This window comes from Oncorhynchus keta, chromosome 27 (genome assembly GCF_023373465.1).
Source record: "Oncorhynchus keta strain PuntledgeMale-10-30-2019 chromosome 27, Oket_V2, whole genome shotgun sequence".
Classification (NCBI taxonomy): Eukaryota; Metazoa; Chordata; class Actinopteri; order Salmoniformes; family Salmonidae; genus Oncorhynchus; species Oncorhynchus keta.
Window position 1 is genome coordinate 23,760,993 of NC_068447.1, and position 22,571 is coordinate 23,783,563.

The following is a 22,571-nucleotide window of genomic DNA, read 5'->3' on the forward strand; positions in this document are numbered from 1 at the left end:
ATGATGCTGTGCCACACCGACCCAGACCATGACGGACCCTCCACCTCCAAATCGATCCCGCTCCAGAGTACAGGCCTCGGTGTAACGCTCATTCCTTCGACAATAAATGCGAATCAGACCATCACCCCTGGTGAGACAAAACCGTGACTCGTCAGTGAAGAGCACTTTTTGCCAGTCCTGTCTGGTCCAGCGACGGTGATGCCCATAGGCGACGTTGTTGCCGGTGATGTCTGGTGAGGACCTGCCTTACAACAGGCCTACAAGCCCTCATTCCAGCCTCTCTGAGCCTATTGCTGACAGTCCGAGCACTAATGGAGGGATTGTGCGTTCCTGGTGTAACTCGGGCAGTTGTTGTTGCCATCCTGGACCTGTCCCGCAGGTGTGATGTTCGGATGTACCGATCCTGTGAAGGTGTTGTTACACGTGGTCTGCCACTGTGAGGACGATCAGCTGTCCGCCCTGTTTCCCTGTAGCGCTGTCTTAAGCGTCTCACAGTACGGACATTGCAATTTATTGCCCTGGCCACATCTGCAGTCCTCATGCCTCCTTGCAGCATGCCTAAAGCGAGTTCACGCAGATGAGCTGGGACCCTGGGCATCTTTCTTTTGGTGTTTTTCAGTCAGTAGAAAGGCCTCTTTAGTGTCCTATGTTTTCATAACTGTGACCTTAATTGCCTACCGTCTGTAAACTGTTAGTGTCTTAATGACCGTTCCACAGATGCATGTTCATTAATTGTTTATGGTTCATTGAACAAGCATGGGAAACAGTGTTTAAACGCTTTACAATGAAGATCTGTGAAGTTATTTGGAATTTTACGAATTATCTTTGAAAGACCGGGCCCTGAAAAAGGGACGTTTCTTTTTTTGCTGAGTTTCTATACCCTGTTTCTCCCCAATTTCATGCTGTCCAATCTCTACAACTCCAATCTCTACAACTCCTGTACGGATTCGGGAGAAGCAAAGGTTGAGAGCCATCAACGAAAATGTTGTTGAGCAAACTCACAACAAAAGGTTTGTGTGACAATTTTATTGAGCAGTCCTGTTGCAGCTGGTTGCCTTACAATTGTACATTGAATCAACATATATTTGTTGTGTGTGGGAGCTCATGGGAAAGCTCTGGATGTCCTTTAATGTTCGGGGCTTCTGTTTCGTCATCACGTTCTGTAGAGGTTATTTATAGCCTCTACGCTGTGCTGAAAGCTGGATCACTGGAACTAAAAGTATGGATCTCTGATGAATGGGACTACAAGGCTTATGATAGATAAATCGGGCTTGTGGATAGGAAACTGACATGTGAGGACAGCTTGTGCTCTGAATGATGTCCCCTTATTGGGGTTAATCAGGTCCCCTTTCATGGCCACCGGAATAGAGTGTGTGTATTTGCTTGTTTACGTTTGTGTGTGTGTGTTCATTTGCATGCATCTGTCTGGATGCTCTCGTAGTTCCCTAGCAGGTGTCCATCATGTGAGAGCCACTCCAACAGCTGCATCGCCACAAATAGCACGTTCCTGGATGACCAATGATCAAATACAACCTGCTTTACCGGCTACAAAATGTTTCCTAATGTAATACTGTATAAAGGACACCTACACTGTGCTTAGAGAAGCAATTATAGCTCACCTTACTGAACATCTTTAAACATGCAGATGTTCTGACAGCTATTCAAGTGGTATTTTCAACTTGTTTTTTCTTAGCGTTTGATCTAAATCAGTGAGGACCATGCCAATGGCTTCTCAGAGCACCTTGATAATAATACAAGGTTACACACATGAACAAGTGTATATAAGTAGTGTAGGTCCTGGAGTGCTGCTATGGCCTTCAGTCGCTCTCTGTCTGGCTGGAATCTACAGGGTTGCTGCTATAATGATGAACCTACCATCAGGACACTCTCAACTGGTCGTTGAGAGGTAGACTCAACTAAGTAGTTGAGATTGAATTATGTGGCATAGAAAGAACTATGGTTGTTCATGTGCTGAAGGAATTAAATGGAATGTTTTTGTCTTTTGATGCGGTGTAAGAGTTTCATGGATATTTAAAAAATATATATCTATTAAGTCTCCATTAAAAGTTATATTTTGTATTCCTGACTGATACATATTCACCGTGTCACTCTGAGGAGAACTGGAGTGTTTTGTAATGTGCGTCTAGCTCAATGGTGGGAATTTGTCATACTAACTGTGACGTCCTGTGACAGTCTATTAGCGTTGTATTGAGCCCACAGCACTATGCAGCACTACACACTGCTGCCCTTAAGGACTAGAAGCTGGAAAGAGGGCTTAGTGAACCACAGCACTATGCAGCACTACACACTGCTGCCCTTAAGGACTAGCAGCTGGAAGGAGGGCTCAGTGAACCACAGCACTATGCAGCACTACACACTGCTGCCCTTAAGGACTAGCAGCTGGAAGGAGGGCTTAGTGAACCACAGCACTATGCAGCACTACACACTGCTGCCCTTAAGGACTAGCAGCTGGAAGGAGGGCTCAGTGAACCACAGCACTATGCAGCACTACACACTGCTGCCCTTAAGGACTAGCAGCTGGAAGGAGGGCTTAGTGAACCACAGCACTATGCAGCACTACACACTGCTGCCCTTAAGGACTAGCAGCTGGAAGGAGGGCTCAGTGAACCACTGCACTATGCAGCACTACACACTGCTGCCCTTAAGGACTAGCAGCTGGAAGGAGGGCTCAGTGAACCACAGCACTATGCAGCACTACACACTGCTGCCCTTAAGGACTAGCAGCTGGAAGGAGGGCTCAGTGAACCACAGCACTATGCAGCACTACACACTGCTGCCCTTAAGGACTAGCAGCTGGAAGGAGGGCTCAGTGAACCACAGCACTATGCAGCACTACACACTGCTGCCCTTAAGGACTAGCAGCTGGAAGGAGGGCTCAGTGAACCACAGCACTATGCAGCACTACACACTGCTGCCCTTAAGGACTAGCAGCTGGAAGGAGGGCTCAGTGAACCACAGCACTATGCAGCACTACACACTGCTGCCCTTAAGGACTAGCAGCTGGAAGGAGGGCTCAGTGAACCACAGCACTATGCAGCACTACACACTGCTGCCCTTAAGGACTAGCAGCTGGAAGGAGGGCTCAGTGAACCACAGCACTATGCAGCACTACACACTGCTGCCCTTAAGGACTAGCAGCTGGAAGGAGGGCTCAGTGAACCACAGCACTATGCAGCACTACACACTGCTGCCCTTAAGGATTAGCAGCTGGAAGGAGGGCTCAGTGAACCACAGCACTATGCAGCACTACACACTGCTGCCCTTAAGGACTAGCAGCTGGAAGGAGGGCTCAGTGAACCACAGCACTATGCAGCACTACACACTGCTGCCCTTAAGGACTAGCAGCTTGAAGGAGGGCTCAGTGAACCACAGCACTATGCAGCACTACACACTGCTGCCCTTAAGGACTAGCAGCTGGAAGGAGGGCTCAGTGAACCACAGCACTATGCAGCACTACACACTGCTGCCCTTAAGGACTAGCAGCTGGAAGGAGGGCTCAGTGAACCACAGCACTATGCAGCACTACACACTGCTGCCCTTAAGGACTAGCAGCTGGAAGGAGGGCTCAGTGAACCACAGCACTATGCAGCACTACACACTGCTGCCCTTAAGGATTAGCAGCTGGAAGGAGGGCTCAGTGAACCACAGCACTATGCAGCACTACACACTGCTGCCCTTAAGGACTAGTAGCTGGAAGGAGGGCTCAGTGAACCACAGCACTATGCAGCACTACACACTGCTGCCCTTAAGGACTTGCAGCTGGAAGGAGGGCTCAGTGAACCACAGCACTATGCAGCACTACACACTGCTGCCCTTAAGGACTAGCAGCTGGAAGGAGGGCTCAGTGAACCACAGCACTATGCAGCACTACACACTGCTGCCCTTAAGGACTAGCAGCTGGAAGGAGGGCTCAGTGAACCACAGCACTATGCAGCACTACACACTGCTGCCCTTAAGGACTAGCAGCTGGAAGGAGGGCTCAGTGAACCACAGCACTATGCAGCACTACACACTGCTGCCCTTAAGGACTAGCAGCTGGAAGGAGGGCTCAGTGAACCACAGCACTATGCAGCACTACACACTGCTGCCCTTAAGGACTAGCAGCTGGAAGGAGGGCTTAGTGAACCACAGCACTATGCAGCACTACACACTGCTGCCCTTAAGGACTAGCAGCTGGAAAGAGGGCTCAGTGAACCACAGCACTATGCAGCACTACACACTGCTGCCCTTAAGGACTAGCAGCTGGAAGGAGGGCTCAGTGAACCACAGCACCGTGAGCAGGGTTGTACTCACAATAACGAGAGTCGACTATCAAGCCTGATCACTTAACAGCATTAGGAACTCTGTCTAGTCATGGCTGGTGGCGTTTATATTCCCACCCAGGGAAGAGTGAATGTTGTCATATGTCTAAACGCGTCTACAGCAGGGGGGTGCAACTCAATATTAAGAAGGAGTTCCTAATGTTTGGTATACTCAGTGTATATCATTTACATTTTTTTGTAGGGGGGGTGATTGTGTTTAAAAAAAACTCCAGGCCTCTCTTTAATGTCTAAAACCAGAAAGTATGTAGACATTATAATGGACCCCTAGAACTGCCCTTTTCCCAGCTCGCAAATCGATTTTGACGAACAAATCGGTCCCAAACAATGATGTGCTGCCCTCCGTTGAATTTTGAAATCCCGATGTGGTCCTCGAGCCAAAAAGTTTGCCCACCCCAGGTCTACAGCCTCTAAGGATAATGTAATAGAGGGTATATAATGGAACCTGAATACAGACATGCTAAGCAGTATATTTTAAGGAGTGTTTTGAAATGTTTTCTAAATGGTACGGTGAAGATGGGGTATTAACTTGAGGCGAAGGGAGGGTTGAAGGGTGTGATAGCTGTAAATGTGTCCTTTTCGTGGTGATGAAAAGAAGTGCAGATGCCAAATGACTTGTCACAGTTGTAACATCCTGAGATGTGATCAGGTGTGACATCAATCTTGTTTTCCAAAAGGCCCAGGATGAAACACACACACACACACACACGCTCATGCGCACACACTCACTCACATGCGCACACACACTCATACAGTGCATTGGGAAAGTATTCAGACCCTTCCACATGTTGTTACATTACAGCCTTATTCTAAAATGGATACAATTAAAATGTTCCTCATCAATCTACACATAATGATCAACCGAAAACAGGTTTAGACATTTTTGCAAATGTATTTCAAATAAAAAAAGAAATACCTTGTTTCCAGAAGTATTCAGATCCTTTGCTATGAGACGTGAAATTGAGTTCAGATACATCCTGTTTCCATTTATCATCCTTCAGATGTTTCTTCAACTTGATTGGAGTTCACCTGTGGTAAATTCAATTTATTGGACATGATTTGGAAAGGCATACACCTGTCTATATAAGGTCCCACAGTTGACTGTGCATGTCAGAGCAAAAACCAAGCCATGATACCGAAGGAATTGTCCGTAGAGCTCAGAGACAGGATTGTGTCGAGGCACAGATCTGGAGAAAGGTACAAAAAAATGTCTGCAGCATTGAAAGTCCCCAAGAACACAGTGGCCTCCATCCTTCTTGAATGGAAGATGTTTGGAACCACCAACACTCTTCCTAGAGCTGGCCGCCCAGCCAAACTGAGCAATCGGGGGGAAATGGCCTTGGTCACGGAGGTGACCCAATGGTCACTCTGACAGAACTCCAGTTCCTCTGTGGAGACGGGAGAACCTTCCAGAAGGACCATCTCTGCAGCATTCCACCAATCAGGCCTTTATGGTAGAGTGGCCAGACGGAGGCCACTCTTCAGTAAAAGGCACATGACAGACCACTTGGAGTTTGCCAAAAGGCACTTAAAGACTCAAGAATCTCTGGTCTGATGAAACCAAGACTGAACTCTCTGGGCTGAAAGCCAAGCGTCACGTCTGGAGGAAACCTGGCACCATCCCTTACGGTGAAGCATGGTAGTGGCAGCATCATGGTGTGGGATGTTTTTCAGGGGCTGGAAGACGAGTCAGGATCTAAGGAAAGATGAAAGGGGCAAAGTACAGAGATCCTTGATGAAAACCTGCTCAAGAGTTCAGACTGGGGCGATGGTTTACCTTCCAACAGGACAAAGACCCTAAGCACACAGCCAATTCAACTCAGGAGTGGCTTCGGGGCAAGACTCTGAACGTCCTTGAGTGGCCCAGCCAGAGCCCAGACTTGAACCCAATCAAACATCTCTGGAGAGACCTAAAAATAGCTGTGCAGCGATGCTCCCCATCCAACCTGACAGAGCTTGAGAGGATCTGCAGAGAAGAATGGGAGAAACCCCTCAAATACAGGTGTGCCAAGCTTGTAGCGTCATACCCAAGAAGACTTGATGCTGTAATCACTGCCGAAAGTGCTTCAAAAAAGTACTTATTAAAGGGTCTGAATACTTATGTAAATGTGATAATTCATTTTTATTTTATTTTTGACAAGTTTTTGCTTTGTCATTATGGGTTATTGTGTGTAGATTGAGGGGGGGGGAACAATTGAATCGATTTTAGAACAAGGCTGTAACATACATTTTTTTTGGAATGCACTTTTCAGACACATACATACATACACTACGTTCAAAAGTTTGGGCTCACTTAGAAATGTTCTTTTTTTAATTTTTAAGAAAAGCACTTTTTTTCTGTCTTAAAATGACATCAAATTGGTCAGAAATACAGTGTAGACATTGTTAATGTAAATGACTATTGTAGCTGAAAATGGACAATTTTTCAAATGGAATATCTACATAGGCGTACAGAGGCCCATTATCAGCAACCATCACTACAGTGTTCCAATAGTATGTTCCAATGGCACGTATTCCATAAAAAACACCAGTCTCAACGTCAACAGTGAAGAGGCGACTCCGGGATGCTGTTCTTCTAGGCAGAGTTGCAAAGAAAAATCCATATCTCAGACTGGCCAATAAAAAGAAAAGATTAAGATGCGCAAAAGAACACAGACACTGGATAGAGGAACTCTGCTCAACTGTTGATGTTGAGACTGGTGTTTGGCAGGTACTATTTAATGAAGCTCCCAGTTGAGGACTTGTGAGGCATCTGTTTCTCAAACTAGACACTGTAATGGACTTGTCCTCTTGCTCAGTTGTGCACCGGGGCCTCCCACTCCTCTTTCTGTTCTGGTTAGAGACAGTTTGCACTGTTCTGTGAAGGAAGTAGTACACAGCGTTGTATCAGATCAGTTTCTTGGCAATTTCTAGCATGGAATAGTCTTCATTACTCAGAACAAGAATAGCCTGATGAGTTTCAGATGAAAGTTATTTGTTTCTGGCCATTTTGAGCCTGTAATCGAACCCACAAATTCTGATGCTCCAGATACTCAACTAGTCTAAAGAAGGCCAGTTTTAAAGCTTCTTTAATCAGAACAACAGTTTTCACCTGTGCTAACATAATTGCAAAAGGGTTTTCTAATGATCAATTAGCTTTTTAAAATTCTGAACTTTAGCTAACACAAGGTGCCATTGGATCACAGGAGTGATGGTTGCTGATACTGAGCCTCTGTACGCCTATGTAGATATTCCGTAACATCTGCCATTTCCAGCTACAGTAGTCATTTACAACATTAACAATGTCTACACTGTATTTCTGATCAATTTGATGTTATTTTAATGGACAAAAGTTACGCTTTTCTTTCAAAAAGAAGGACATTTCTAAGTGACCCCAAACTTTTGAACGGTAGTATACATACATACATGCATACATACATACATACATACATACATACATACATACATACATGCATGCATACATGCATGCATGCATACATACATACATACATACATACATACATACATACATACATACATACATACATACATACATACATACATACATACATACATACATACATACATACATACATACATACATACATACTGTGTACACACACACACACACACACACACACACACACACACACACACACACACACACACACACACACACACACACACACACCTCTCTTAACTGAGGCTTTCCTTTCACAGTATTAATTAACAACAGAGTGGGAGATACACTATATGTACAAGGTATGTGTGCTCCCCTTCAAATTAGTGGATTCGGCTATTTCAGCCAAACCCGTTGCTGACAGGTGTATAAAATTGAGGACACAGCCATGCATTCTCCATAGACAAATATTGGCAGTAGAATGTTCTTACTGAAGAGCTCAGTGACTTTCAACATGGCACTGTCATAGGATGTTCGTCGGGAGCTTCATGAAATGGGTACCCATGGCCGAGCAGCCACACACAAGCCTAAGACCACCACACACAATGCCAAGCATTGGCTGGAGTGGTGTAAAGCTTGCCGCCATTTGACTCTGGAGTGATGATCTGGCTGTCCGATGGACAAATCTGGGTTTGGCGGATACCAGGAGAACGCTACCTGCCCGAATGCATGGTGCCAACTGTAAAGTCTGGTGAAGGAGAAATAATGGTCTGGGGCTGTTTTTCTTATTTCCTGCTCGGCCCCTTAGTTCCAGTTAAGTGAAATCTTAACGCTAAAATGAAATTCTAGACGATTCTGTGCTTCCAACTTTGAGGCAACAGTTTTTGGAAGCTCTTTCCTGTTTCAGCATTACAATGCCCCCGTGCACAACGCGAGGTCCATACAGAAATGGTTTATCGAGATCGGTGTGGAAGAACTTGACTGGCCTGCACAAAGCCCTGACCTCAACACTATTGAACACTTTTGGGGTGAATTGGAACATCGACTGCAAGCCAGGCCTATTCGTCCAACATCAGTGCTCGACCTCACTAATTCTCTTGTGGCTGAATGGAAGCAAGTCCCCGTAGCAATGTTCAAACATCTAGTGGAAAGCCTTCCCAGAAGAGTGGAAGCTGGTATAGCAGCAAAGGGGGGAACAACTCCATTATAAAAGCTCATGATTTTTGAATGAGATGTTCGACGAGCAGGTGTACACACACTTTTGGTCATGTAGTGTATGTTGATATAGTGGGAGATTTTAATCTCAGGCGAAGCTTATCACGTCATAATTTTCATGCCTCTGCATTATCTGGCAAAAGGGTCTCATAATGCCTCTGATCTTTCTGCCTACTAGCTCAGTATCACCGCTCCGATACAGCCTGAGCTCTGGGGCTAGGGCGGGAGGGGACAAGACAGATGCTCTTGAAGGTATTAAACGCTTCCCCCCCCCTAGGGGAATTAGATCGGAGGGTGTCTGCACACTATTAAACTGTAAATATGAGAAACAGCTTGTTCTTCTAAACAGCCTTTTAGGCTTTATTAAGAAAGGAGGGGGATATGATATGGGTGTGAGTTTGATTTGTGGAGAGCTGTTAGATTGATGGTTGGTGGGTTCTAAGCTACTGTTGATTTGAATGTGTAGGATGAATGCGTCAGAGTATGAGTTGAGTGCAGCTTATCACAGTGGGATTAGGCTCTTTCTATGCATGGAAAGTCAACTCCACTACTGTATATAAGCAGTAAGCAGTGTGACACGACAGAGGAATGCAGTAGTTCCTACTGAATATAAAACACAGATTTATGATATCACAACGTGTGTGTGTGTGTGTGTGTGTGTGTGTGTGTGTGTGTGTGTGTGTGTGTGTGTGTGTGTGTGTGTGTGTGCGTATTTATACATGTGTAAATATGTTATAACCCTCTGTATATCCACACTTCAACTGTTACACTTTGCATGGTAACGTGGTCCTTCTGTAGCTCAGTTGGTAGAGCATGGCGCTTGTAACGCCAGGGTAGTGGGTTCGATTCCCGGGACCACCCATACGTAGAATGTATGCACACATGACTGTAAGTCGCTTTGGATAAAAGCGTCTGCTAAATGGCATATTATTATTATTTATACTGTTATGACCATGCCTGAGCCTTCAGCCCTGCATACTATATCAATGCTAGAATCATAATTTTCCACTTCATCCCTAGCATCACATCTTTTTCCGTAGGGACTCCAAGACAAGACCGGTGGAGAAGGCAGGGACTTTGACTGTACTTCAGTCACAGTGGAAACGGTGCTTCATTTGGCTTACAAAGTGAACAGCTGGTTTCTGGATGACAGATGCTCTAGACAGAGAGCCTATCTGCTGACAGAGAGAGCTTTGGCACACACCACACCCTGCCCTGTGTTACAGAGAGAAGGAGTGTTATGATCAAAAACAGCATAAAAATAAATGCTGCACCTTCTCACTTCCTGAGTAGATGTGAAAGGTTGCGGTCACAGAGTTCCATTTTTCCAGTTGCTGATGTTAATTGGCGAGGTCAGAAAAATAGGCTGCTGTTGTGGAACAATATGGTGGTTCTTATATATTTTTATTTTGGAGGGATGGGCAACTTTGATGGTGGTAGGGGCCACAAAAAAATCTGAACTCCTAATGGGGGGCTGCAGCGGCCCTTTTGCCATCGTGTGTAGAGAAAATGTTTCAGTTTTAAAGCAAGTTTGATGCATTTCTACACATTTTGTCATGGGGCGGATAGAAAAACATTTATTTTACAGCTAATTTCCTGCAATTCTAACATTTTGCCTGGTCTTATGCTATGTTAATATGAGAGTGAGAGTGACTTACAAAATCATTGAGGGCCCCCTGGTCTGTAATTCGACCATTATTACCACAGGTTTAGATAGCTGACTAGACTCATTTACCAATCTAAAAATGTTAGCTGACATGGATTAATTGAGGGACTGTCAGTGAATAACATAAGAGAAACTGCTGATGCATAACCACATTTTGAAATTGTACCTTGTGTGTTCTATTCTAAATCTCAACAGTAATTTGCACCCAACTGAGTTACTAAAACGTTTGTTTTTACGGGGTGGGTTAAGGGCCTCCAGATGCCCATCCCTGCTGTACGCCATCTCAATGAGGTTCTACTGAAATCGCTGACTGTTATAAAACAGGTCTATGCTTAGTGGACATCGCCTTGTAACTTCATCTTCTCTTATCAATGGACTGCAACATTCTAATGTGTTGGGAGGTAAAAATGTTTGTTATCGTCTCCACGATCTGGGTTCGCCGTCTTACGTGTTTTGCTCAGACCCATTGCCTCCTGGGGACCCAGGTCTCTCGCTCTCAATTCAAAGGGCTTTATTGGCTTGGGAAACAAAAGTTTCCATTGCCAAAGCAAGTGAAATAGATCATAAAAAATGAAATAAACAATTAAAAATGAACAGTAAACATTACACTTTACAAACTTTTCAAAGGAATAGAGACATTTCAAATGTCATATGGCTATGTACAGTGTGCATTTCTCTTTTCTCGTGGGTACCAGTGTAATTTCCGCTGGGAGAAAGTTATTTTCACACCCTCAGGAATGGTATTGATCATTCCACCATGCGTCTGTAAGTAATATCTGGCTGAGCAGATTTGGACCCAGAACGATCCAACAACGTTAAAGTACTGCCATCTTGTGGTCATATGAGCATGTTTCATTTGAGTGTGCAAGGAATCAAAGTTCCACTGGACTAAGGAAGGTTCTTGAAACTTTCCAATGAAACGTTTCTAGAACATTCTGGATAAGTTCTGTTTGACAATAAGGGAATATTCTCCTCTAATGCCAAAACAGGCTAAATAGGTTCTCCGGTGGTTTTTGCTACCAGCCTATGTAACACTTGGAATATGAACCCGGGTCTCAACATCTTAGACCAAGACAAAATTCCCTCTTGGGCTGAGGGCAGACACTGCTTTTGAAGTTGGCAGGCGGGGCTACCTCATCACATGACCATTACCGACTCATGTCCGACACAGATACATAGAATGTTCCCCTATCTAACGGGAAACTGGACGTGCAAGCATTAGAGGAGCATTACACGTGACATTACAAAACCGTTCTCTCTCCCGAGAATTGTTTTCTTGTGTTCCCTTGGTTCATGTCGGTCCTCTGTTCAGTCTCCTGTGTGTCCTAAAGAGCGACTGGTTTGGAACTGAGGGATGAAATCCTTTGTGCACATGGCATCTCATCTCATGACTTATTTCAACACAATACTTTATTGTATCGGCTGCAATGGGTCAGTGGTGAGACGATTCAAATAAAGGCTTTTCATTTCCATTCCAAGAGAACTGGGTTGGGTGTTTAGTATGGATAATGATGGCTGAATATAGAATCCATATCATTTTCTCATCTCATTGTGTTTGGACATTTTTTGTAGACTCCTTCTCAAACAGCTGTTATCTCTCAGCTCATCCTTCAGTGCCCTTCGGAACTGAGAGTGAGGTGTGATGTGACTCTCTCCCAGGTCCTCTCTGTGCCTCTCCCTGTGTTGGGCGAGACATCCCAGCCAGACTCAGGCCCCCTGAGGTGCAGCTCAGTAAACTGGGGATCTAAATGAGGCAGTTAACCACTGGCAGACAGACACACACATCAGCATTCAGCGGTCTACACACACAGCAGCTGTCAACACACAACAACAACAACATAACACAATCAGCAAGGCACCAGGTATGGTACAATAAAGCTCAGTCCACTGCACTACACCACAACACAATACCACTACTAATCTTCCAGACCAGAACTCCACAGAAGGCATCTGCTGTGTAAGCTCAACACTATACTGATGGCGCATTGAAAGAAATCAAGCGTATGTTTAGCATCACATACTGTATAATGTTGGTAAGCAGTACCTCCCAGTCCACCACATCCAGATGCTGTGTGTCCCAATTGAAAGTGAAGGTGTCTTTGCTGTGAAGCCTCATTAATGTTTTATAAACCCTTAATGAACAGCATGTGCCAATGTTCACATAGACTGCTGTGTACTGCAGTAAGGTGGGGTGCAGTGCTGTCTTCTCTATAATTGGACTGAAGCTCACTCAAGGCCACCATTTCAGACACTAGGCCCTATAACTGTTCATCTGTGTGAGTAATGTACAGCTATAGAACGCCCATCAGCCAGTCAGAATCAAGGCTTTAAGGAGGTAGTAATATAACCGTAAACTATGAATGGCTAGAGTTATGCTCCATGTAAAGCATGGGTTTGATTAGAGCTCTGCTTTGTTAGCTGTTAATCCAGTACTCAGGCTATTCTCGCTTTATTAAGGTATGATTATCACTTTGGTTTGGACCTGTTCAGAAGCATAGAACCAGCTCCCTGTCTTTTAGTCCACGACATTGTTTAGGCATTATCAGTTTGTCATTGATTTCTGTGTGTTTAGTTTCTTCTGGTATAGCTGAATAAGATAGAAGCGCTGACATTTAGACTAGGATGAGTTTAGGTCTCTCTATCTCTATTAAATCCTCGTTGTTCTCTGTTAATGTCTGTTCTCTCTGTATGTCTATTAAATCCTCGTTGTTCTCTGTTAATGTCTGTTCTCTCTGTATCTCTATTAAATCCTCTCGTTGTTCTCTGTTAATGTCTGTTCTCTCTGTATGTCTATTAAATCCTCGTTGTTCTCTGTTAATGTCTGTTCCCTCTGTATGTCTATGAAATCCTCTCGTTGTTCTCTGTTAATGTCTGTTCTCTCTGTATGTCTATTAAATCCTCGTTGTTCTCTGTTAATGTCTGTTCCCTCTGTATCTCTATTAAATCCTTGTTGTTCTCTGTTAATGTCTGTTCTCTCTATTAAATCCTCGTTGTTCTCTGTTAATGTCTGTTCTCTCTGTATCTCTATTAAATCCTCTCGTTGTTCTCTGTTAATGTCTGTTCTCTCTGTATGTCTATTAAATCCTCCTTGTTCTCTGTTAATGTCTGTTCTCTCTGTATCTCTATTAAATCCTCCTTGTTCTCTGTTAATGTCTGTTCTCTCTGTATCTCTATTAAATCCTTGTTGTTCTCTGTTAATGTCTGTTCTCTCTGTATCTCTATTAAATCCTCGTTGTTCTCTGTTAATGTCTGTTCCCTCTGTATCTCTATTAAATCCTCCTTGTTCTCTGTTAATGTCTGTTCTCTCTGTATCTCTATTAAATCCTTGTTGTTCTCTGTTAATGTCTGTTCTCTCTGTATCTCTATTAAATCCTCGTTGTTCTCTCTTAATGTCTGTTCTCTCTGTATCTCTATTAAATCCTCGTTGTTTTCTGTTAATGTCTGTTCTCTCTGTATCTCTATTAAATCCTCGTTGTTCTCTGTTAATGTCTGTTCTCTCTGTATCTCTATTAAATCCTTGTTGTTCTCTGTTAATGTCTGTTCTCTCTATTAAATCCTATCGTTGTTCTGTTAATGTCTGTTCTCTCTGTATCTCTATTAAATCCTCTCGTTGTTCTCTGTTAATGTGTGTTCTCAGCAGTGGAAAGGAAAACCCAGATGAAGATATCTGCCCAGGGGCCACAGCCTATTAGCATTCTGCGCCATATCTATCCACCATCTGAGCCATTTCCTGACACTTTTGGATCCTGTTGACTAAGAAGGCTCTGCAGTTTGCTGCTTCTCTCACAGAGAACAGGGATGAGGCAATTAGGCTGGGACTCATCAGTATGCACTTCCTGTGATGGTTAAAACCTTCACTGCTGCGGCTACTGTAGGTGTGTGTGTGTGTGTGCGTGTGTGCGTGCGTTGGCAGGCTCTCAGTGCACCATACCCCTGCCAGAGTCAGTGCCCAGTCTCATCCACCAGGCCAGCTGGGCACAGAGAGGCTGTACTGTATGGCAACAGGGATGGGGGTGCAGAGGTTGGCAGGAGAGGACTGACAAAACACACTGACACACCGTTATATCAAAATGGACCACTTCATTAAAGAAGAATAGGCCAATGGTTGAGAGCCGTGCGACGGTGTGAAAATAGAGTAAAGTGGATAAACGTGCTGTGTGATTGATGGTGCTTAGTTTGTGTGTGTACATGAATGTTTACATGTATAGAGAATGTTGTCTGCGTCGTGAGGAGTGTGATGTGCTTAGCGCACATCTCCTCTCGTTGCCTGTGCACTGTCGAACAACATCCTGTCTTGGGCTTGCAGCTCTGCTCTCAGTGGGAAATAAAATGGATCTCACCCCACCCATAGAAAATGGTGTGGGTTACAGAGCGGAGCAAGCTGTGCTTTGACAAGAACAGCTAGACAGACACCCTCTAATGAGGGGGAGGAGGGGTTTGGAGGAGCTAGAGGGGGGTTAGAGGGGCAAGTAGAGTGGTTAGAGGGGTTAGGGGGAGTAGATGAGTTAGTGGGGTAGGGGAGTGAGGGGGGAAAGTAGAGTGGTTAGAAGAGTTAGGGGGTTAGAGGAGTTAGGAGGGGGTAGAGGAATTATGGGGTAAGAGGGGGGACTAGAGGAGTTATAGGGGAGTAGAGGAATTATAGGGGGGAGTAGAGGAGTTAGAAAGGGGGTAGATGAGTGAGGGGGTTATAGGGGGAGTAGAGGAGTTATAGGGGGCAGTAGAGGAGTTATAGGGGGGGGTAGAGGAGTTATAGGGTGGAGTAGAGGAGTTATGGGGGGGAGTTGAGGAGTTATAGGGGGAGTAGAGGAGTTATATGGGGGAGTAGATGAGTTATAGGGGGAGTAGAGGAGTTATAGGGGGAGAAGAGGAGTTATAGGGGGTAGAGGAGTTATAGGGGGGTAGAGGAGTTATAGGGGGAGTTGAGGAGTTATAGGGGGGTAGAGGAGTTATAGGGGGTAGAGGAGTTATAGGGTGGAGGGCAGTAGAGGAGTTATAGGGGGGTAGAGGAGTTATAGGGTGGAGTAGAGGAGTTATGGGGGAGTAGAGGAGTTATAGGGGGAGTAGAGGAGTTATATGGGGGAGTAGATGAGTTATAGGGGGAGTAGAGGAGTTATAGGGGGAGAAGAGGAGTTATAGGGGGTAGAGGAGTTATAGGGGGTAGAGGAGTTATAGGGGGAGTTGAGGAGTTATAGGGGGGTAGAGGAGTTATAGGGGGGTAGAGGAGTTATAGGGTGGAGTAGAGGAGTTATGGGGGAGTTGAGGAGTTATAGGGGGAGTAGAGGAGTTATAGGGGGAGTAGAGGAGTTATGGGGGAGTAGAGGAGTTATAGGGGGAGTAGAGGAGTTATAGGGGGAGTAGAGGAGTTACGGGGGAGTAGAGGAGTTACGGGGGAGTAGAGGAGTTATATGGAGGAGTAGAGGAGTTATAGGGGGAGTAGAGGAGTTATAGGGGGGGAGTAGAGGAGTTATAGGGGGGGAGTAGAGGAGTTATAGGGGGGAGTGGAGGAGTTATAGGGGGGAGTGGAGGAGTTATAGGGGGAGTAGAGGAGTTATAGGGGGCGAGTGGAGGAGTTATAGGGGGCGAGTGGAGGAGTTATGGGGGGGAGTAGAGGAGTTATGGGGGGAGTAGAGGAGTTATAGTGGGGGAGTAGAGGAGTTATAGGGGGAGTGGAGGAGGAGTTATGGGGGAGTAGAGGAGTTATGGGGGGAGTAGAGGAGTTATAGGGGGGGAGTAGAGGAGTTGTAGAGGAGTTATAGGGGGGGAGTAGAGGAGTTATAGGGGGAGTAGAGGAGTTATAGGGGGAGTAGAGGAGTTATAGGGGGGAGTAGAGGAGTTATAGAGGGGGAGTAGAGGAGTTATAGGGGGAGTAGAGGAGTTATAGGGGGAGTAGAGGAGTTATAGGGGAGTAGAGGAGTTATAGGGGAGTAGAGGAGTTATAGGGGGAGTGGAGGAGTTATAGGTGGGAGTGGAGGAGTTATAGGGGGAGTGGAGGAGTTATAGGGGGAGTGGAGGAGTTATAGGGGGAGTGGAGGAGTTATAGGTGGGAGTGGAGGAGTTATAGGGGGGAGTGGAGGAGTTATAGGTGGGAGTGGAGGAGTTATAGGTGGGAGTGGAGGAGTTATAGGTGGGAGTGGAGGAGTTATAGGGGGAGTGGAGGAGTTATAGGGGGGAGTGGAGGAGTTATAGGGGGAGTAGAGGAGTTATAGGGGGAGTGGAGGAGTTATACGGGGGAATAGAGGTGTTACGGGGGAGTAGAGGAGTTACGGTGGGGAGTATAGAATTTATGGGGGAGAAGAGGAGTTATAGGGGGGGAGTAGAGGACTTATAGGGGGGAGTAGAGGAGTTATTGGGGGAGTAGAGGAGTTATAGGGGGGGAGTAGAGTAGTTGTAGAGGAGTTATAGGGGGAGTAGAGGAGTTATAGGGGGAGTAGAGGAGTTATAGGGGGAGTAGAGGAGTTATAGGGGGAGTAGAGGAGTTATAGGGGGAGTAGAGGAGATATAGAGGGGGAGTAGAGGAGTTATAGGGGGAGTAGAGGAGTTATAGGGGAGTAGAGGAGTTATAGGGGAGTAGAGGAGTTATAGGTGGGAGTGGAGGAGTTATAGGGGGAGTGGAGGAGTTATAGGGGGAGTAGAGGAGTTATAGGGGGAGTGGAGGAGTTATACGGGGGAATAGAGGTGTTACGGGGGGGAGTAGAGGAGTTACGGTGGGGAGTATAGAATTTATGGGGGAGAAGAGGAGTTATAGGGGGAGTAGAGGAGTTATAGGGGGAGTAGAGGAGTTATAGGGGTGAGTCGAGGAGTTACGGGGGAGTAGAGGAGTTACGGGGGAGTAGAGGAGTTACGGGGGAGTAGAGGAGTTACGGGGGGGAGTGGAGGAGTTATAGGGGGGAGTGGAGGAGTTATAGGTGGGAGTGGAGGAGTTATAGGGGGAGTGGAGGAGTTATAGGGGGGGAGTAGAGGAGTTATAGGGGGAGTGGAGGAGTTATACGGGGGAATAGAGGTGTTACGGGGGAGTAGAGGAGTTACGGGGGAGTATAGAATTTATGGGGGGGAGAAGAGGAGTTATAGGGGGGGAGTAGAGGAGTTATAGGGGGGAGTAGAGGAGTTATAGGGGGTGAGTCGAGGAGTTACGGGGGGGAGTAGAGGAGTTAGGGGGGAGTAGAGGAGTTACGGGGGAGTAGAGGAGTTATAGGGGGAGTAGAGGAGTTATGGGGGGGAGTAGAGGAGTTATGGGGGGGAGTAGAGGAGTTATAGGGGGAGTGGAGGAGTTATGGGGGAGTAGAGGAGTTATGGGGGAGTAGAGGAGTTATGGGTGGGAGTAGAGGAGTTATAGGGGGAGTAGAGGAGTTATGGGGGTGTAGAGGAGTTATGGGGGTGTAGAGGAGTTATGGGGGAGTAGAGGAGTTATGGGGGAGTAGAGGAGTTATAGGGGGAGTTGAGGAGGTATAGGGGGAGTGGAGGAGTTAGGGGGAGTGGAGGAGTTATAGGGGGAGTGGAGGAGTTATAGGGGGAGTAGAGGGGTTATAGGGGGAGTAGAGGAGTTATAGGGGGAGTAGAGGAGTCATGGCGGGGTAGAGGAGTTATGGGGGGAGTAGAGGAGTTATAGGGAGGGAGTAGAGGAGTTATAAGGGGGAGTAGAGGAGTTATAGGGGGAGTAGAGGAGTTATAGGTGGGAGTAGAGGAATTATGGGGGGAGTAGAGGCGTTATAGGGGGGTGTAGAGGAGTTATGGGGGAGTTGAGGAGTTATGGGGGGAGTAGAGAAGTTATAGGGGGAGTGGAGGAGTTATAGGTGGGAGTGGAGGAGTTATAGGTGGGAGTGGAGGAGTTATAGGTGGGAGTGGAGGAGTTATAGGGGGAGTGGAGGAGTTATAGGGGGAGTGGAGGAGTTATAGGGGGAGTGGAGGAGTTATAGGGGGAGTAGAGGTGTTACGGGGGAGTAGAGGAGTTACGGGGGAGTATAGAATTTATGGGGGAGAAGAGGAGTTATAGGGGGAGTAGAGGAGTTATAGGGGGAGTAGAGGTGTTACGGGGGGGTAGAGGAGTTACGGGGGGAGTATAGAATTTATGGGGGAGAAGAGGAGTTATAGGGGGAGTAGAGGAGTTATAGGGGGAGTAGAGGAGTTATAGGGGGAGTAGAGGAGTTATAGGGGGAGTAGAGGAGTTATAGGGGGAGTAGAGGAGTTATAGGGGGAGTAGAGGAGTTACGGAGGGGAGTTGAGGAGTTACGGGGGGAGTAGAGAATTTATGGGGGGGAAGAGGAGTTATAGGGGGGGGTCAACAATAATACCCCTGTCGAGGCTCCCTAGCCCTCCCTAGTTCCCAGCCCTCCCTAGTTCCCAGCCCTCCCTAGTCCCCAGCCTGCTATTATATGTGGTTTGGTAAGTATAGACCCATTTTGCCCCAAGAGCAGATTTAATAGACAACACTTTGATGTGTGTGTCGCTTGCATTATTGAGGTGGCTTATTTGTGAAATGGATGTGCTGTGCATGAGAGTTCCATCATTACATGAATGAGTATAGAATATATATTGCAGATGTTCCTATATATCTAAGACTCTTTTTGAATGGGCTCTACCACCCTCCCCTATGATGCAACGGCTGTGTAACCTCAATATTTGATGGATAATTGTTTCCTGTGTTGAACAAAGAACATAAGTCACCAGCCTTGTAAGAATTGCACATACACTCATTCTTCACTCGTAGATGTTTTATAATCTTCCACTCTCTCTCAATTACATTTCAATGTACTTTATTGGCATGACATACAGTATTGATACATCGTGCCAAAGCACAATGTTACATTATAAAAAGAGTCATTAACAAGTATTAACAATAGAAAATGACCATGTTATGGAAATCAACAGAATGATCCAGTAACGATGGGGGTGAAATTAAATAATGGACTCAATAAAATAATACACATTCTTCCTCATCCTATTGCAATTGTCACTAACTGTCATCTTGTGACAGGCTGTTATGTAGTGTGCTGCCAACCTACAGCTTTCTATGTCCTCTCCTAGTAGGATTGGTCGCTTTTCTTCATCAGAGTGTTTTTTAAACTAGGCTGTGCTCACTGTCTGTCCTTTGTTATGGCTAGGCTGTGCTCACTGGCTGCCCTTTGTTATGGCTAGGCTGTGCTCACTGGCTGCCCTTTGATATGGCTAGGCTGTGCTGACTGTCTGCCCTTTGTTATGGCTAGGCTGTGCTGACTGTCTGCCCTTTGTTATGGCTAGGCTGTGCTCACTGGCTGCCCTTTGATATCATTTGCCTCTCTCTCAAGTCAATTCAAATGGCTTCTCTCTGTCTCTCATATGAGGTGTTTTTCCCAGCCGTCACTCTCCAGAGCCACGAAGCAGATACCCTGTCTTCCTATAGAGTCTCATTAACAGGCTTTACCTGACAAACTAATTGCACAATCCCTCATTAGTCTTAAAAGCCTCATCAGTTTGGGATGCAGCGGAAAGAAACTCATTGATTCCATGAAAAGGGAGAGAGAGGAGGGAGAGAGAGACTATGAGCCCTACCTCCAACACATTCTCCTGTTTCCATGGAGACCAGGGAGCCAATCGGGTGGCCCGGCTGCGGGCTGTACTACCGTGAGCAGAGGAGAGGTGGTGTAGGGAGGATGTGGATGAGATCCGGTGTGTATTAGAGACAATAAATATATCACTCTCACTCCTGCAGGTTATCCCCGTGCTTTTGATGGCTAGCCCTGTCTCCTCTGCCTTGGCATGTGTTCAGCCATCATCACCCAGCATGGGTTTAAAGGGAGGCTGTTTATCAGTGTTAAACAGGCAGCCTCCCAGCCTCACTGTGCCCTGCTCTACCACTACACACCCCCTGCCTGCCTTTTGGACCTGCCTCGTTACATCACAGAGCTCTTTCTGGCTGGCTGTTTGTGACTGAGAGTGAGAGTGTATGTGAGAGAGTGTATGAGTCTGTGCGCACGCTTCTGCTCCGTTGAGTCAAGTCCCATTGACGAGCCAGGAGGATGGACAAGCCGAGCGTGTGGCGTGCCGTGGTGAGCAGCACCGACCCCAGGCGTCCCCGCAGCGAGTCCAGCACACCACCCGGTGGCGGGGCTCACCCGGACAGACCCAGCTCTGCCATGTCTTACCGGCTATATGACATGTGAGTAGTAGCAGTCCCTGTGAACCTAATGCTGTATGAATGGGGCTGTATGGAGGTGTGGCTGTGGCTGGGCTGATGCAACCAGGCAGGCACTGGTCCTTCCATTCTTCATTGACAAGGATGCAGTGTGGCACTTTGTTATTGCAGTGTCTCCAGTGCATGTGCTGAGTCACCTAGCTGGCGCTTGCAGACCTTGCTCTGTCCTGTCCTCTCATCCTGTCATGTCTGGAGAATAGAGATGGGATGAGTTTGTGGCTCTGCCGACAGAGCTCTCTCCCTTAGTTAACAACCCTAGCCCTAAGGGGAATGGTGGTCATGTGAGGCGATGCCTGCGTGTGTGGTAGACGTGTGTGTTGGTGGTAAACATGGCTGTTAATATTTATATGATCAATTACTTTTTTAAATGATTTTTGTTTAAATGGACACCCTATTTTGGTAGACTGTTGTGATGTTATACTGTCAGATTGTTTCCATTGTGATTGAAATCACCCTGTCATGGGAGTTGCTTTGTTTTGAGTGGCTGATGACTGACAAGGAGAATATGACTCATTTTTGGCTGACGGCTTTTATGTATTGCATGATTTCATCCCAGCTCTGGTGTGCGTGTGCGCGTGCGTGCGTTATTGATACGGCTGGTACTTGTCGTGTAGTGGATGTTATTTTTGGGATGTCCTTGTTCGATTCAACACTGTTTTAGATGTTCCATGCTTGTCTCTCCAGTTTAGCGTTGCTGCTACCTCAGCTGAATAAATCCTTGTGTCATCTCTGATTAGGTCTTTGTTTGTGAAAGGATACAGGAATCATATTGTATTCCTGTATCACACAGTGAACCTCCAACCTCTCTCTTCCGGAGGGGTGGGGGGTTGAATTTCTATTGTTGTTTCGGTGCAGGTGCCTGCGCCAAAATCGGTTTGTTCCAACATGATTCCACACAGAGCTCATATGACTGAAAAAAATAATACATTTTTGTCAGTTTATCCTGATTTGCATTTTGTGATTGTATGCAACCTAACCAATATGCATTGGTTAGTGTGCACTTATAATATAATGATTATCAGATAGATCTTCATGTGTGGATGCGTATTGCTCAGGTATCATTATGTGTTACATGAATTGGCCCGTCACTGGGTGATCATTTTGTGCAGAAAATAGGGATCAGTCCACTTAATAAATATGCAATAGCCTCTGCCAAGTCCTTCACAGGCAATCTGGTCTTGTTACTCACAATCCCAAAAGCTAGAGTCGTTTTGCAGTACCTACAATATTATAACACATGATTATTCACAGTGATGCTTTAATTTTGTGTGGTATTTTTCAGTATTAAAGTAATACGTCATAAGCCCCAGGCAGGCCACCACCGCTACAGTCCATACCTGTGTGTTTTTCTTCTGCTTGACTGGGATGGTTATAAGCATTGCATAATCAGCAGCACCATCTGTCTCCAATTCCTTATCATTCCTGTAGCAGTCCACTTCACTGGACACAGACTGATGGACTGACTGACGGCTTTAAATGAGACCAGATTAATGCAGGTCAGGAAGTAAAGGTGACACGGGGGTCAGGGTTAAAGGGTTAATCCTAAATTCAAACAATAACAACGTGGATACCCCGCCACTTGTTTTGGTAAACAGCTGAGAGATGGGGCTTCAGAAAAATAACCCCTCTCAAATTCATAGACAGACCAATGGATGCAAGAACTGACCATGAGATCAAAATGATCCTTTTAACCATGTTTTGAAACTGTGTTTGTTTACATTGACTTTGTTAAGAAACGTAGGAGTAAAAAAAGCTTACAGTGCATTCAGAAAGTATTTTTTCACATTTTGTTACGTTTAAAAA

The 22,571-nt window shown here is 45.9% G+C and overlaps 1 protein-coding gene across 3 annotated transcripts in view; it reads left to right on the top strand.

The window, feature by feature from the left end:
* The window catches only part of LOC118359624 (IQ motif and SEC7 domain-containing protein 1-like), a 246,958-nt gene that overhangs the window by 97,394 nt on the left and 126,993 nt on the right, over positions 1-22,571 (top strand). The window contains exon 1 of one of the 3 annotated variants that reach the window (XM_035738178.2): positions 20,073-20,732. The exons of the other annotated variants lie outside the window; for them this stretch is intronic. Coding sequence (XP_035594071.1) covers positions 20,593-20,732 — 140 coding nt within the window. The 5' untranslated portion in view covers positions 20,073-20,592. Of the gene's footprint in view, positions 1-20,072; positions 20,733-22,571 lie in introns of those variants that run through there. 3 annotated transcript variants of the gene reach the window in all.